We start from the raw sequence: 17,021 nt of genomic DNA, 5'->3' as shown, positions 1-17,021 counted from the left end.
CGCAAAAATTTGATTTTATTAATTTTATCAAATTTGCGTATCTTGCACTAGATTTTATTTAAAAAAACAGGTTTTTTGTAATAATTTCAGTACTTATCTAAAAAACTGTAATTTACTAAAAAAAAACTTACAATTATTTGGGTATTAACCCATGTTTTAAAATATGAAAATTGCAGCATTTAAAAAAATACGGCATATTTGTAAAAGCAAGTAAATATTTCTCAGTAAAACTTTAATGTAGTGAAAATATGCTTTAAAATGTTCGTCGTTTGATACCCATTTATTAAGCCTTTAAAATTTGAATGTTTTCAAAAAAAACAAAAATTAAATTTAGTATTCTTATTTGAACGCAAAGTTAACTGAAAATAAGCTTAATTTTTTTTAATTCATTGTAAATTTAAAATTTTATGAATAGCAATAAAAAAGAATTATGAATTTAATAACTAGTTAATTTAAACTTAATGGAAAAAAATGATATTCCGTTTCATTAAAAGGGAGCGGCCGTGGCTGACTGGTTACGGTGTTCGCTTTGTAAGCGAATGGTTCTGGGTTCGATGCCCATCTGCTCCCAACGAGAAAGTTCAGAACACATAAATATGAAATGATGAATATGAACGAAAAATCAAAGTCGCTCGAGGCGGGGTTCGATCCCCCGTCCTTTGGATTGGTAAGCAAAAATGCTAACCACTAGGCCATGACGACTTGGTGAGCTTGGACTGGAATTAGGAATACTATTACAGAGAGCGAGTTGTGGCGCTATAACCACGGCAATTAGTGTCCAGGGCATTCGTGGAAATACAATGTCCCATCCCAGAGGGTCCCGGAGTACCAAACCTTCTTAGCATGGTGCTCCCAACGAATACAACCAAAATCTCGGAGCGTATGGTGGTGTGTCCCCACGCTTCTTCCTCCTCTGTCGATTCAGAATTGTGTTGTTGTTCGAACACTCAGTGCTCAAACTCAACCCAATTACGAGTCATCTCTGCGATACGGCTTTACGCAGTAGGCCTGGCCGCTTTAACGCTTGTGATGTTTCAATGCATTCTAATGCAATGGCGCACTACAAATGTTAATAAATGACAAGAAGAGTGCTAGGCGTCATCTAACCTAAGGCACTCTCCAGGATCCCTTCGAAAGATTGGCTGCGCTAGGGTCTGATTAGATTAGATTAGATTAGAAAAACGATATTCCGTTTCATTAAATGTCAAAGCATTTAAAATGAATCATCAACGGTTGTAAATTTTGAAAAATTCCCAAAATATTTAAAAAATTTCAATATTTTCAATATATGAATAAAAATTGCATGCACCTTCTATTTTTGAAAACTTTGAAATTGGTAAAATTTTCTCATTTCTCGGTCACTTATTGTTTATTTCAGTTTACCCATTTGCCAACCCCGCGTCACCACCTGTCAAACTTCCAAGTATTAAGCGATCCGTCAGCTCAACTCAACGCCCGTTATCAAGATCAATTACCCAGGGAGACCCCAATTTTTTTCACGACTCATCACCACTCATCGTGCTCAATAACCATCAAAGTAAACTGTTGCACGCGCCACTTTCCTCCCTAAACCCATTCCTAACCTCAACTTACCCATAACAGAAACCACAACAAAAATTCCCATGGCTTGCTCCGTTTTGCGGTTCTTCAATTTAAGAGAGTGTCCCCTGGGAGGGGGGAAGGGGGAGAGATGACCAAACTGACCGCACACACTTTGAACAACAAACGCGCACCCATTAAAACCCAACCCACAAAGAGTTTATTTTTTTGTGACAGAGCTTTTATTTTTCTAGTGTCCTACCCCTCTTTCCTTTTGAAAGGGGGTGGTCACTTTGCAAGGGATAGGACAATTGAAATTATTTTTTTGTTTATTTTTTTTCTGGAGTTTTTCTTTTCATTAAATTTGATTTTAATTTATTTATTTTTTTCTCTAAATTTGGTTTTTAAGAGTCCCACCCCTAGTGCAAATTTAACGACCTGATAGTTCAACCCCACCCCTACCCTTTTAGGGTTTTTGGGGGCGAGGGGGGCGTTAATTACAAATGCAAATTTTTATGGCCAATCTGTGTGAGTGAGCTTGTGCGTGTCCGGACGGGCAGGGTTGCCAGCGCCACCACAAGGGAAGCTCTTTTATTACCCCTTTTTAACATTTAAAAGGGCCCACAAATTTTACGACCGTCCTACCCCTCCCTCCTGTCATGGCCAACTTAACCAACTAGAAAGAAAGGGGTGCGAGAAAAGTGCATTAAAAATTTCCGTCGCCAACAAAACCGATAACGAGAAAATGAATCTTTTATCGCTTTAAAGATGGGGGCGCCCCAAAGTCAACTGGAGCTTTCATTTCCGCACCCAATAGTCGCAAACTGACAGTTGGCGGCAACAAAGATGGCGTCACAGAGAAGTGGACGTTAATCGTTTACTGTCGTTATCAAAAATCTAGTTGCGAAGCAACTGTCCGACGCGTGTGGTGAATTCAAAACGGCCGTGGTGAGTTTAATAATTTTCAAATTGACCGTTAATTTGTTGTTTGATGAAATCTAAACGAGATTCAAGGCTGTTTGTCTGTGACGGTGGCGTCGATGACGACGCCGGATTAAGAAAGGAGACACAGTTTATCGCAGCAGGCGACGGCGACGACGAAGTCGTCGTCTAGGCAGTCGATTTGGTATTAAATTTCGTAATTTATTTCCACCTCGTTCTATGGATCTTGAAGCAAGCTGACTGCAACTACGGGTAAAGAATTTTATTCATTTATCGATGGCGCAAACGGCGAAGCTACGCTTCGAGAGTGCTGCTCCAGATAAATTGGTTTGTTTTTCAAGCACTTTTTTTTGCTCGCTTTTGTAAGAAAAGGGGGTTTTAACTTCTTTGCTTCTTTTCCCCTCGCGGGAATAGGAATAAAAACTGCTGGCGGAAAGTGTAACGCCGGCAATAAATATTTTTCAATCAATTTGGCTCCCACTCTGGCTATGTCTCCCACCGCTGAAAAGTTGGGTAAGTTTTGGGAACACTGCGGCTCGTAAACAGAACTTAATAAAAATCTCAATCCACGGCAAAAATAATATTTCACAAATCCTCAAAACTTACTTAGCGATACCGTGGAGAATTTCCCTTGTCCATTGAAAAAAGAGGAGCATCAGAACATGTCGTTCCTTTTAAATCACGTCATATTTTTTTGATGACGCTATTATTTTGAATTTAATATTCATTACAAAATTTACAAATTTTGCTTTTGAACTATTTTTTATATATTTCGCAATATTTCCCCGGTTAAAAAGCAACACCACAGACGAAAAGACGTAAATCTCATTCGAAATTTGTCAATCAGCATATTAACGGCCAATTTAAATGATCAGAAACTCACCACGGCCATACTGAATTCACCACAGCTCAGTTAAATGCAGTTAAATGCTTGAAACTGTAGGATATTTTTATTTTTGTTAAAGTTGATGAGTAATTTACGTATGTTTGTCTGTTGCAAAACTATGCTTGAATTTCACAACTACAAAAAAGGGTTTTCAAATTTGTTTTTTTTTTCAAATATTACCTTAATTTTCAAAATTGTTGAAATAGTAAGCCAAAATTTGCAGCAAAAAAAGAACAACAAAAAATGTTTTTTTTTTAAATCATATACTTTTTAATAGGTACCTAAATAAGTTATAATATCAAAAAATGTCAAATGTACCCAAAATGTTGAAGAAATTCCTAACCACTTTTGTTTTTTCTTGAAAATGTTTAAATTTCGACCCAAAATCTTTTTATAATACTTTTTTTAATATTCTGCTGTTTTTTTCAAAAAGGGAAAAAAATCTTGCACTTCCATAATTTTGTACAAAATTTTCAAATTTGCACGGTCAACTGTGTTTTATTCAATCTGTTTTAAATACAAATAAAATTGCAAATTTAATTTAATATTTTTGTCTATCCAGATCCCAAAAAAACATGAAATAAAATTTGCAATGGCCTTTTGCAATTTTAATGAAATGAAGGCTTTTTAATATTTTTACAAATTGTAAATCTAGTTATAACATGTTTAGAATCTTTAGGGACAAAACAAACAAATAAAAAAATATAAAAATTGAAGTTACAAGCCATGGTTTTTACATTTGCATGCAAAAAGTGTTTTAAAATGCGTTTTACATCTGCTCAGAGAGACGTTTTACATCTGCGTTTTACAATCTGCAATCTTTAGTTTTCAAAATATCAAAGTGTTGGCGATTTTTTTGTCTAATAAAAAACTTTTTGCAGTACTGCCAACGGAATTTCACAAAAAAATAAAATATTGTTGATCGATCTCAAATATGCTAAATATGATTTTAAACGCAGAAAAATGCATTTCATATCGTTTTCAGTTCATTAGACTTCTAAACTTCAAAAAATATTTGCAACTGCCTTAATATTTTTTAAAGAAAATATCGAAAATTACAAAAAAAAAACTCAAACCATCAATTATGTTTTAGAAATTAGTAAAAAAAACATAAAAATTTGAATGTATTGAATTTCTTCAAAAAAATCGTGTCGCAACAAAAATTAAAATTGAGGTTTTTTTTCAAAACGGGGTACTTTGCAAAAGTCGAGTATTATAATACAGAATTTTGCAAAAAAATAGTATTTTACACAAAAAACACTAAAAAAATGTAAAACTATAAAAAAACCTTAAAAAAAATGTTTTGAAAAATAATATGGCCTGTTTGTTAAATTTGAGTATTTTAAACGAAAAATTCTAATGCATTGAATTTAGCATCGTGTGATACCAATATTGCAAAATATGAAAATTAAAGCATTTTCGAAAAAGTAGACTATTTACTGAAAATTTTAGTATTTTACACAAAACTACGCATTTTACACAAAACTGTACCTGTTGTTAAAATCCACAACAAGTCGCGTCGTAAATTAACTTTAAAAAATATAGATTTTAGAAAAATACACATTTTGCAAAATTATAGTTTTTTACACGAAAAACCTATACAAAATTTCTCGTCGTTTGACACCTATTTTGAAAATTCAAAAAAAAAAAATGTTTGAAAAATACAGTCTTTTGCGAAATTTGAGTATTTTACATGCAAAATGATAATGCAGTGAATTCAGCATCGTTTGATACCAATATTGCAGAAAAATGTTAGTAATTTCAAAAAAAGTAGACTATTTACTGAAAATTTTAGTAATTTGCATTTAAAAACTATAAAAAAACTTCGCATTTTACAGAAAACTGAATTACAGTGAAAATTTATAAAAAGTTCGGTGTCGTCTGATCAGTGTTGCAAATGAGTGATAGAAAAGCTATCAATTGATTATCTCTGCACCAAAAACATCCGAGAGTATAGTGGCCGACATTATAGCTTGTGAAATCTCTTCTTGTGTCTCGTGATTCCCAGCGATGTCATTCTCTCTCTCTATCACTCCTCCCCTTTTCCTCGACTATGCGCTCTCACCGCTGAGTCTCTCAATCTCTCCGAAAACTTCAATGAGAGAATGCGAGATGGCGATTAGGAGCCGACCACGCATGACGTTCCGTTAAACTGCGTTAGCGAAATTGGTTTTGTGGCGGCTTTTGTGGTTAAACGCTGTTGCGGTAGCATGATCGTGGAAGCGGGAATGAGAGAGAAAACGAAAATGTCAATCGCGAGTGTGTAAACACGAAAACGTTTTCAGCTATTTTCGGCGCTGAGAGTTTCAATAAGGAGAGAAGAGCAGACGTATTTGAGGCATGAATATTCAGGTGGGATATTTGTAGTTGGTGAGAGCTGATAGTTTGATATTTTAAAAACCCTGCGTCTGATAAACATATTGAAAATTATAAAAGAAAAGTTTAAAAAATATGCCGCTTAGCAAAATTTCAGTATTTTACATACATGCATTAATGAAGTGAAATTCTAAAAAAATCAAAAAATAAAAAAGTGAAAATTTAAGTATTTTCAAATATACGGAATTTTGTGAAAATTTAAAATTTAAACAATTATCAAGGCTTAATTGTAGTGAAAATTTTATTCAAAATTTCGTGTAGTTCAATATCTATTTTGCGAATATTAAACAAAAAATTAAGTTTCAAGTTTAGGTTTTCTTTAAACAACTGAAATTTATTCAGTTTTATATAATTGAAAACATAATTTGATTTAAAAAAAAAACTTAATAATTGAACATGTCGAAATTTAAAAAAAAAATGGTAATTATGCGAACAGGAGTTTTAAAAATAAATTGAGATTTAGCAATTAACTTTGCTTGAAATAAACTTCACCTAATTTTATTTTTTTTAACTGAAATTTAGGCTTGAAATTATAATTTTAATTTATTTCAATGGCATAATCCAGAGATTAATAAATATAATTCAATAATAAATTAAAATTAAAATTTTCTTACTCTTGTTGTAGAGATTATTGGCTTTCAAAAAAGTTTGCATATAAAAAATATATTTTTAATAAAAATACAAAAGGCAAACAAGAAATAACCTTCAATTCACCGATACTTAAAAAAGAATTTCAAATAATTGCTTTTCCCCTAAACCACTCGCACCTTCCCTCACCGGTAATGGAAAATAAAATCGAAAAATTCCTTCCCATTGACCAGAAGGACCGTGATTTAGTGTTGCCGCTGCTCCTCTTGGAAAAAGCGGACAAACCAAGTCCCGGATTTTTTTCTGCCTCCGTTGACCAAAAGAAGAGCAAGAAGCAAAAAAATCAAGATAAGAGGGCAAAAAATAGATTGAATGTTTGCGGCATACTTTTCTTTCCCTTTCTTTACTTTATTTTTTTTCCAAGTTTGCCCAAGAGTTATCTATTATATCGTTGATAGTTTGATTTACTCCCCGCGCGGCTCTTCTGCCGGATGCCATTTGTGGCAAAAAAGCAGTAGGCCACGATGACAATGAGGTTGAAATTTGAGTGGAAATTGAAAAAGTCGGTGGAAATTTAGCTTGCAGTTAGAGGTTTGTTTGAGCGCGCTGTCAAAGTGACAGCTGTGTCAGGGTGACGTTTACGCTTTTGTTTACGTTCACCTCTCCAACAAGACGGAATCTGAGCTTCTGTTTTTGTTTGTTGTTTTGACTAAATGTTATGTTATTTTCCTCTGTCTATTTCTTCCAGTGTATAAAAATAACCATTTGTGTTTTGCTTTTCAAATTTCCACCTGTGACAGCGCAACAATAACTTTCACTAAACTATGTGTTTTTCGTACTTTTCACTGTTTAATTTCTCTGATGGGTTGGATTACCGTGATTGCAGTGTGTCATAACCTTACTTACCACCTTTCTGCCACTTTTTTTTCCTTTAATTAATTTGTTTAATGTTCACTAAACACTGATTTTTTTAAACGTTCTGTTTTTGTTTTGTTTGTTGGTGTTCGCTTGATACATTCGCCCCTTTCACGCGCTCACAGCTTGCTTGATTTACACGCTAAAACGTCAAACGTTGCTTGTTTTATGCTATTTGTTATGTTGTTTTCATTATTGCTTCCAGTCGCGCTCAACTGTCACTGTCGCCTGCTGTGATCGCGCGCGTTTCGTTTGTTTTGATTTTCAGTTTTTTTTCGCCTGCCCTTCGCGTCCCCACTTTTTATTAGAACAAGATTTTTTCTTTGTTTAGTAATGTTTTGCTTTAATTTTTTTCAATAACAACAATAGAATTAGCGTTAATATCAATATTGTTTGTTGTTCTGCGAGGCACCCGCTTGCGGGTGCGCAGTTCTTGTTAAAATTTGATAACAAATATGCTATTTTTACATGCTGTGCTGTCACTTTGTTTACCTTTTTTTGCGCTGCGCTTTCGTCGACGAAATATAAACACTAGTTTTACCTTCCTTACTTTGACTTGTTTTTGGCATTTTTTCAAATTTACACACTTACGAATAAACTGATTTTTGAGTACGAATGCGAATGTTTGCAGTGTTTAAGTTTTTTGTTTACCTTTTTGCCGATGTTTTGTTTTTCCTGGTGGTGGTGTGACTGATCGTTTCCTCTCGTTCCGAGTTGTAAATAGTGTTTGCTTTGTTTCTCTGTAAACGGTAAAGATTAGATTTTGTTGTTTTTTCCAAGGTGAGAATTTCTTTCAGTGTGTAATTTGACAGTTGCGGATCAAGGTGTGATGGTTGTGATAGGTGTACGTCATTCCAGCTCGGCGATGTCGTCTTGCTTGGGCAAAACAAGTTGCAAAATCGGTTCTTTTGCTCTTTTTAAAAACATTTTTTTTCTGAGATTTGCGTAAACTTGCGTGTGTGTGTTTGTGTGTGTTAGCTTGCTATGTTTGAGTTACAATTGGGTTTTACCTTAAGTATTTGAATATTTTGTTTACTTTATTAGAAGAAGCTGTCGTTCAGTGTGTGTGTTTGTTTGTTGTTAAATAGATGAATTACTTTAAGTTGATAAATGCTATTCGATTGTTTAGTTCTTCCCGCGCTCCACTTCGCCTCCCATGTTTCCCCTCAAACTTTGTTTTTGTGTGTGTATTTGTGTTCGCATTAAGTCACTTTCACCTTAACTATATAGAAACAGTCAAAAATTGAGGTTAATTTCTCCCGTTTAGCTTAAACCAACAAAACACGATTGCTAAAAAAAGATCACGCGCTCCGATTGTTTTCAGTTTTTTGTTTGTTTGTTGTTGTTGCTTGTGCAGTTCAATGTTTGTTTGTGCAAAAAGGTGTGTGTCAAAACGTAGCCGTCAAAGCGATTGTCCCATTAAAAAACGTAACGTCGTTGGCGAATCGTCCCTTTCGAACCGATAACGGAAAAACCGGCAAAAAATAAAGCATGCGTCGACGCCATCTTCGTTCGTTCGAGCTGTCAAAACAAAAAACCCTAGTAGGCGTTGCCCGGGGTCCGCCGGATCTCGATGTTGTGCTGTTCGTCGTACTGGTACGAGCGCTGCGGGGGCGACCCGTCCCGCGGGTCTTCCTGCGGTTAATCGCCCCCTAAACTGAGCGCCTGCACGATGCGGGGGTCGGCCTTGCTGCCCTCGCGGAACTCCTCGAGCGTGAGCCGGTCGTCGTGGTTCTTGTCCATCTGGTCGAAGATCTTGTCGACGCGCTTCTGCGGCGTGTTCTCGTCCTCGGTTTGCGGCTGCTGGCCCTGGTTTTTGGGGAGGAGAAGAAAAGACGATTAAATGTCATGGAGGTAGCGGGACGATTTGTTTCAGTGCAGCACTGAATGCGGACGTCAGATTGACAGCTGTCAGTGCAACGCTGCCATAGAGCTATCTAAGCCCGATCTCACACACAGTAGCACATCATTTGTTTTGCTGGCTGGTACAAAATTTAACCTCACTTTTTTCGTGTTCGTACACGCAATACAATGCGCAAATAAAATGGCTAAAAAATGTAAATGGACTAAAGGCGAAGTGTAAACAAACATCTATCTAACTCTCGTCAATTGATGTTTACGCTAGAAAAGAGCAGGACAACGCTTGTTAACACTTCGTTTTAGGCCCATTTACAGTGTTTTGCCTGAACGAAATTCAGAATTCAAATGGATTTGACTGGGATAGAGTAACGTTAAGTTTACAAAAACAACGTGACTATTTGTTTCCGTGCATCTTTTGACGTTTGACAGCAACTTCAGGCGTCAAACTTGGTGGATGTCGGTTTTACACTGTCATCCAAAACTACTCTTTTGTAGGAAATTTGAATCTACAGGCCAAATATGGAAAAAGGAAAAAAACGCGGAAACCACAGATTTAAATGATAAAAATATCTGATTAGATAACAGCGTTGGACTGACGTTAACTTTGACGGTTCAACGCTGTCATTTAATGTGGTCTGCAATTAGCGTACACGCTCATTTGAATTTTAATGACATTCGAAAGAGAATTGCTAAGACTTGAATAAAATCCTACAAATTTTGACTCAGAAAGGTTTGAGATGAAAATTTATTAACCTTATTTCTGTGTAGTTCCGGTTTTGAAGATGAACGTTTTATGTTTGTGGGAAGATCGTGAACGATTTAAGAGCAATTCTCTATCGAAACCGGAAATTGATTTTATTTGATTTTTTTTTATTTGGCTCAAACTTTGTGGGGGCCTTCCCTATGACCAAAGAAGCTATTTTGTGTCATTGGTTCACCCATTCAAGTCTCCATACAATTTTGGCAGCTGTCAAGATTTTTTTTTTGTGTTTTAGGGGACAAAAATCCGCAAATTTTGAACCATAGAGAAGTAGGGTCAAAAAATCTACCACCAAGTTATAAATTTTTGAAAAAATTGTGTGTGAATTTGTAATCAAAAAGTACTTTACAGATCTTTTGATAAAGGGCTCCGTTTTCAAGATATAGCCACCGAAAATTGATTTTAGCGAAATTTTTGCAGTTTTTCCACCATTTCTAAAAATATTTTTTTCAAAAAGTTCAAAAATTTGCTATGAAATAGTCCAAGAGACATTGAAGATTGGACCTCTGGTTGCTGAGATACAGCGGCTTAAAGAAAAAGAAACAAGAAAATTGAAATTTTCCAAGTCTCACCCAAACAACCCACCATTTTCTAATGTCGATATCTCAGCAACTAATGGTTCGATTTTCAATGTTAAAACATGAAACATTCGTGAAATTTTGAGATCTTTCCGAAAATAATATTTAAAAAAAATAAATCAAGACTAACATTTCAAAAGTCTTGATTTAAATTTTGGACATATTGTTTTCGAAAAGATCAAAAAATTTCACGAATGTTTCATATTTTAACATTGAAAATCGAACCATTAGTTGCTGAGATATCGACATTAGAAAATGGTGAGTTGTTCGAGTGAGACTAAGCAAACTTCAATTTTCCTGTTTTTAAACCTTTGCATGGCAATATCTCAGCAACTAAGGGTCGTATCAACATAGTTCAAAAAAGCAAAATATTCAGAATTTTCTCAGCTTTCCAAAACTATTTTTTTTAAAGTGGGCAAACATGGGCACTAAAAAATGAATAACTTCGACTATTTTCAAAAAAGTTTCCAAAAAATGGCAATAACTTGAAAACGGTGCACATTATTAAAAATTCACTTAAGTACTTTTTGATTGCAAATTTGATGTTACATCGAAAAATGAAGTTGAAATTTTTTTGCGACCAATATTTCGATTTTGTTTTCAAAAATCAGTATTGATTCGAAATTCATAACAGGGTCAATGATTTTTTGCCCATTTTGGAAATTTCTGAAAAGTTAGTATTTGATGTCTTTTGAAACATATCAGAAAATAAAAAAAAAATAGAAATAGTGTTTTTGCAAATCAAGTTTTAGTGACAAAAAGTGAAATTAAAAATCATCAATTTTTTACCGTTTACAAATTTCAGTGTAGTCCTTATCCAGACCTACAACATTGCCGAAGACACTAAATCGATCAAAAAATTTCTTCAAAAGAATCGAGTTTTGAATTTTCGTATATCATTTTTTGTATGGAAAATTATAACAACAAACAAATGATGCAAAATGGCTTCTTTGGGCATACCGAATGTACAAAAAAAAAGAGTTAAAAAATCTGGATTAAAATAATCCAAAAATTCAAATTAATAAAAAAGACTGATTTCGTAGATAGTTGCTCACATGTTAACGAAATCTAAGTGAGAATAGTTTATAGTTTTTATTAAATGAGCGTGTACACTCAAAGTGAAAAGTATCCTTTTTTCAAGTTCACCCGTCGTCACCCTTTAAAAGGGTATCGAAAATGTACTGAATTTGACATACCCTTTTAAAAGGGTGACGCCGGGTGAACTTTAAAAAAGGGTAGAAAGTATCCTTTTTGAGGATTGAAAGTACCCTTTTGTGGGATTCTTCTGACTTTGAGTGTAGATAGACGATTGACAGCTCAATTCTTCACGTCTAAATAATTGTAATAATTTTTCATGATATTCAACCCATTTACTACAGATGTCACTTTTGAAGTTAGCCAAAGCACGTGGGTTCGTCGCCTACTGTCCGCACAAGTCTATTTCAAACAAATGTTTTGTTATAATGCTTATCATCTCAAAAAGGTGCAGGTGGTTATGTTACACATGACCAATATGGCAAAGAACTTGGCATAAATCTCTTAAAAATAAGTAATTTTTATTGAATATTATTCAATTGAAAACAAAAAAATATTGTATTAATTTATTCTTTCAATTAATCTTCAAGTTTCGTATCAAAAACCATAAAGTTTGATATACATATTGCTCAAACTCGCATGGTTCGGTAGATGTACTCCTACCAAATTGGTGCACAGACTGTGTCTTTCAACGTGTGCGTGTGTGTGAGCAATAATATCTCAACGTAAGGTCCGTCTTTGATAAAAACCTGATGGACACTAAATCCTCCAGAGGTCATCTGTTAGCTTATATAGTTGGCACGGAGTGTTGCTTCTACGCAACATAAATCTGTTGCGTTGCAGTCGTCATCTCTGCTAGGGTCGTAACATTCAAACACCTAGAATGTGACGCCTAAACGCTAAATTTTCGCTCCAAATGGAAGTCCTTTGTCAAATTCTTAGTAAACCACTAAATTTTTTTTGTTTTACAACTTTTCTTTAAGCACTTTTAAGAAGAATTCACTGTTACAACAGTACTTATCTTAGATGCCACCTATTCAGCGACAATGACAACAAGCACTGCAAGCGTTCCCCCCCATCTTGACCGTCACCGCCTCGACGGCCGCATCTCTCCGTTGCCTCGGTTCGACTTTAGTCCCACGGCTTTTTCAAGGCAGCGACAGAGCGGCGGCTACCGGTTCCCGCCAAGTTTTTCAGCGCAGACGACAGCTTTGCGCTGGCTGAAATTTAGACCCGTCGGACCGGTTGGGTTGTCGCCACCTGACGTAGCGGCCGGGATCTTGCTAGGAACGGCCCAGCCGGGATGTCGCCGAAACGGCCAAGCTCACCACCTGCCGGGATGTCGACACCTGCCGGAACGGCCGGGTTGTCGCCGGGAACGTCCTGGATCTCGCACGAAACGATCGGGTTGCCATTACCTGTCGGGATTTCACCACCTGCTGGAACGGCCGGGTTGTCGCCAACTGCCGGGATGTCGCCATCTGACAGAACGGCCGGGTTGTCGCCGGGAACGTCCTGGATCTCGCTAGGACCGGCTGGGGTGCCACCAATTGCCGGGATATCGCCACCTGCCGGATCGTCTTGGATTTCACCAGAAACGTCTTGGATTTCACCAGGAACGGCCGGGTTTCCATACCTGCCGAGTTGTCACCACCTGCTGGAACGACCGGGATCATGCCAGGAACGGCCGGGTTGCCCCCATCCACGACAAAAAAAGCCACCAGCACGCGATATTGCGAGTTGTGTCCACTTGATCCGCTGATAGAGCCCTATCGGCATCGTTGGTGCCAATCGATCGGTCCTGTTGGAGTTCCCATACGGCACCGGAAACGTGCTTCCCAATGAACACATCAGAGGCCTGGACCTGGAAGACCCCGGTGACAGCGTCTTGTTTTTCCATGTTTTGGCTTTTACTCGCCTACTCGATGCTGTAATCTCCTCGGCAAACAAACAGCTTTCGCTGTAAAGCTTTAAAAATAATTCCATTTCCAGACAGAACCCCCCCCCCACTCCAAATCCACTCTCCAATTGATACTTACCACCATCTGATAGATGGCATCAACGATGTTGTACATTTCGTCTCTCGTTATGAAACCGTCATTGTCAACGTCGTATAATCGGAACGCCCCTGTCGAAGAGATGGGAAAAGAAAGAAAACAAACATTTGATAAGTTGAATTGAAATAAGAGGCACAACGAAAAAAAAAAATGTTAAAAATAATCCCAGCACCAGTCGGTTTGATTTGATTCCATTTTATTTGATCCCCCTTGAAGACAAACGGGATCAAGTTCACAGACAAGTTGGTTGATTTTTGAGTTAAAACAAGTTTTTTTTGCTAGCTGTCATTTATGCACGCTGAATCAAAGTAACCCAACAAATTCACTACAATTTAAAAATTCATTGAACTCAAGTCTGCGACATAGCATGCGTTGCCGCAAACCACACACAAAAATGGCTGACTGTCACTGTTCCGTTCTGGGGAATTCCATTAAAATTCCTCCCCAGCCATGGAAAATCCGTTCGATTCAGAGATCATTCACCGGACGGGGTGCGCGCCGGGGGTTCACGTCATCAAAAATTGCTGATAAATTATGAAATCAGAAATCCCTCCCGGTGAACGTCGTCTCGTTTTGAAGGTTAGAGGGACACATTTTGACAGTTTTTTTTTCGCTCGAAAATGAAAATTTAGTACTTACAGTGCAACTTCTCGTCCAGATTTCCCCTCGAGGTGATCGATAACGCTCTGATGAACTCCTCAAACTCGATTGAGCCGTCCTGTTTTGGAGAAAAAAAGGAGATATTTATTTTAGGTTATGCTAATATTTAAATTCACAGTTATTCCAGGAAATCGAAAACTCCACATTTAAATCTTAAAGTCTGCACTCTTAATCCCCGTCCTAATCCAATCCCCATCCCAAAACAAAAATCTCCCCAGCGGATTATTTACTGCCGCAAATAAAACCCAACGACGGTTTCAAGTTTTCCCATTTATCGTGTAAACTAAAAGCAGGTCGTGGTGTTGCCCAGTAGGCCATGTCTACTGCTAAACTGAACTGCCGATGGCCACGCGTCGTTGCACGTGGAAATTCACGGAATTCACGCTCCACTGGAAGGTTCCATTTCCACGGCTTGCTTATCTTTTGCACCTGGGAGGGGTGAGTCGAATGAATTTGAAAGGGACTAAAAAAAAAACAAAAATATACACTTGATTCAAATTACAAAAATTAAAAAATTTCAAAAATTACAAAAATTACAAAAATTACAAAAATTACAAAAATTACAAAAATTACAAAAATTACAAAAATTACAAAAATTACAAAAATTACAAAAATTACAAAAAATTACAAAAATTACAAAAATTACAAAAATTACAAAAATTACAAAAATTACAAAAATTACAAAAATTACAAAAATTACAAAAATTACAAAAATTACAAAAATCACAAAAATTACAAAAATTACAAAAATTACAAAAATTACAAAAATTACAAAAATTACAAAAATTACAAAAATTACAAAAATTACAAAAATTACAAAAATTACAAAAATTACAAAAATTACAAAAATTACAAAAATTACAAAAATTACAAAAATTACAAAAATTACAAAAATTACAAAAATTACAAAAATTACAAAAATTACAAAAATTACAAAAATTACAAAAATTACAAAAATTACAAAAATTACAAAAATTACAAAAATTACAAAAATTACAAAAATTACAAAAATTACAAAAATTACAAAAATTACAAAAATTACAAAAATTACAAAAATTGCAAAAATTACAAAAATTACAAAAATTACAAAAATTACAAAAATTACAAAAATTACAAAAATTACAAAAATTACAAAAATTACAAAAATTACAAAAATTACAAAAATTACAAAAATTACAAAAATTACAAAAATTACAAAAATTACAAAAATTACAAAAATTACAAAAATTACAAAAATTACAAAAATTTCAAATATTACAAAAATTACAAAAATTACAAAAATTACAAAAATTACAAAAATTACAAAAATTACAAAAATTACAAAAATTACAAAAATTACAAAAATTACAAAAATTACAAAAATTACAAGAATTACAAAAAATACAAAAAAATACAAAAATTACAAAAATTACAAAAATTACAAAAATTACAAAAATTACAAAAATTACAAAAATTACAAAAATTACAAAAATTACAAAAAATACAAAAATTACAAAAATTACAAAAATTACAAAAATTACAAAAATTACAAAAATTACAAAAATCACAAAAATTACAAAAATTACAAAAATTACAAAAATTACAAAAATTACAAAAATTACAAAAATTACAAAAATTACAAAAATTACAAAAATTACAAAAATTACAAAAATTACAAAAATTACAAAAATTACAAAAATTACAAAAATTACAAAAATTACAAAAATTACAAAAATTACAAAAATTACAAAAATTACAAAAATTACAAAAATTACTAAAATTACAAAAATTACAAAAATTACAAAAATTACAAAAATTACAAAAATTACAAAAATTACAAAAATTACAAAAATTACAAAAATTACAAAAATTACAAAAATTACAAAAATTACAAAAATTACAAAAATTACAAAAATTACAAAAATTACAAAAATTACAAAAATTACAAAAATTACAAAAATTACAAAAATTACAAAAATTACAAAAATTACAAAAATTACAAAAATTACAAAAATTACAAAAATTACAAAAATTACAAAATCTACAAAAATTACAAAAATTACAAAAATTACAAAAATTACAAAAATTACAAAATTTACAAAAATTACAAAAATTACAAAAATTACAAAAATTACAAAAATTACAAAAATTACAAAAATTACAAAAATTACAAAAATTACAAAAATTACAAAAATTACAAAAATTACAAAAATTACAAAAATTACAAAAATTACAAAAATTACAAAAATTACAAAAATTACAAAAATTACAAAAATTACAAAAATTACAAAAATTACAAAAATTACAAAAATTACAAAAATTACAAAAATTACAAAAATTACAAAAATTACAAAAATTACAAAAATTACAAAAATTACAAAAATTACAAAAATTACAAAAATTACAAAAATTACAAAAATTACAAAAATTACAAAAATTACAAAAATTACAAAAATTACAAAAATTACAAAAATTACAAAAATTACAAAAATTACAAAAATTACAAAAATTACAAAAATTACAAAAATTACAAAAATTACAAAAATGACAAAAATTACAAAAATTACAAAAATTACAAAAACTACAAAAATTACAAAAATTACAAAAATTACAAAAAATACAAAAGTTACAAAAATTACAAAAATTACAAAAATTACAAAAATTACAAAAAATTACAAAAATTACAAAAATTACAAAAATTTCAAAAATTACAGAATTACAAAAATTACAAAAATTACAAAAATTACAAAAATTACAAAAATTACAAAAATTACAAAAATTACAAAAATTACAAAAATTACAAAAATTACAAAAATTACAAAAATTAAAAAAGTTACAAAAATTAC

General features: G+C 33.3%; 1 protein-coding gene across 1 annotated transcript in view; it reads right to left on the bottom strand.

The window, feature by feature from the left end:
- Positions 1-7,313: 7,313 nt before the first annotated feature.
- The window catches only part of LOC120429957 (frequenin-1), a 156,916-nt gene continuing 147,208 nt past the window's right edge, over positions 7,314-17,021 (bottom strand). Inside the window, exons 6-8 of the mRNA XM_052706276.1 lie at positions 14,176-14,254; positions 13,519-13,607; positions 7,314-9,055 (exon numbers count right to left, since the gene is read on the bottom strand). Coding sequence (XP_052562236.1) covers positions 8,888-9,055; positions 13,519-13,607; positions 14,176-14,254 — 336 coding nt within the window. The 3' untranslated portion in view covers positions 7,314-8,887. The remainder of the gene's footprint in view (positions 9,056-13,518; positions 13,608-14,175; positions 14,255-17,021) is intronic.

This window comes from Culex pipiens, chromosome 1 (assembly GCF_016801865.2).
Source record: "Culex pipiens pallens isolate TS chromosome 1, TS_CPP_V2, whole genome shotgun sequence".
Lineage (NCBI taxonomy): Eukaryota > Metazoa > Arthropoda > Insecta > Diptera > Culicidae > Culex > Culex pipiens.
This window is presented reverse-complemented; position numbering and strand designations above follow the sequence as displayed.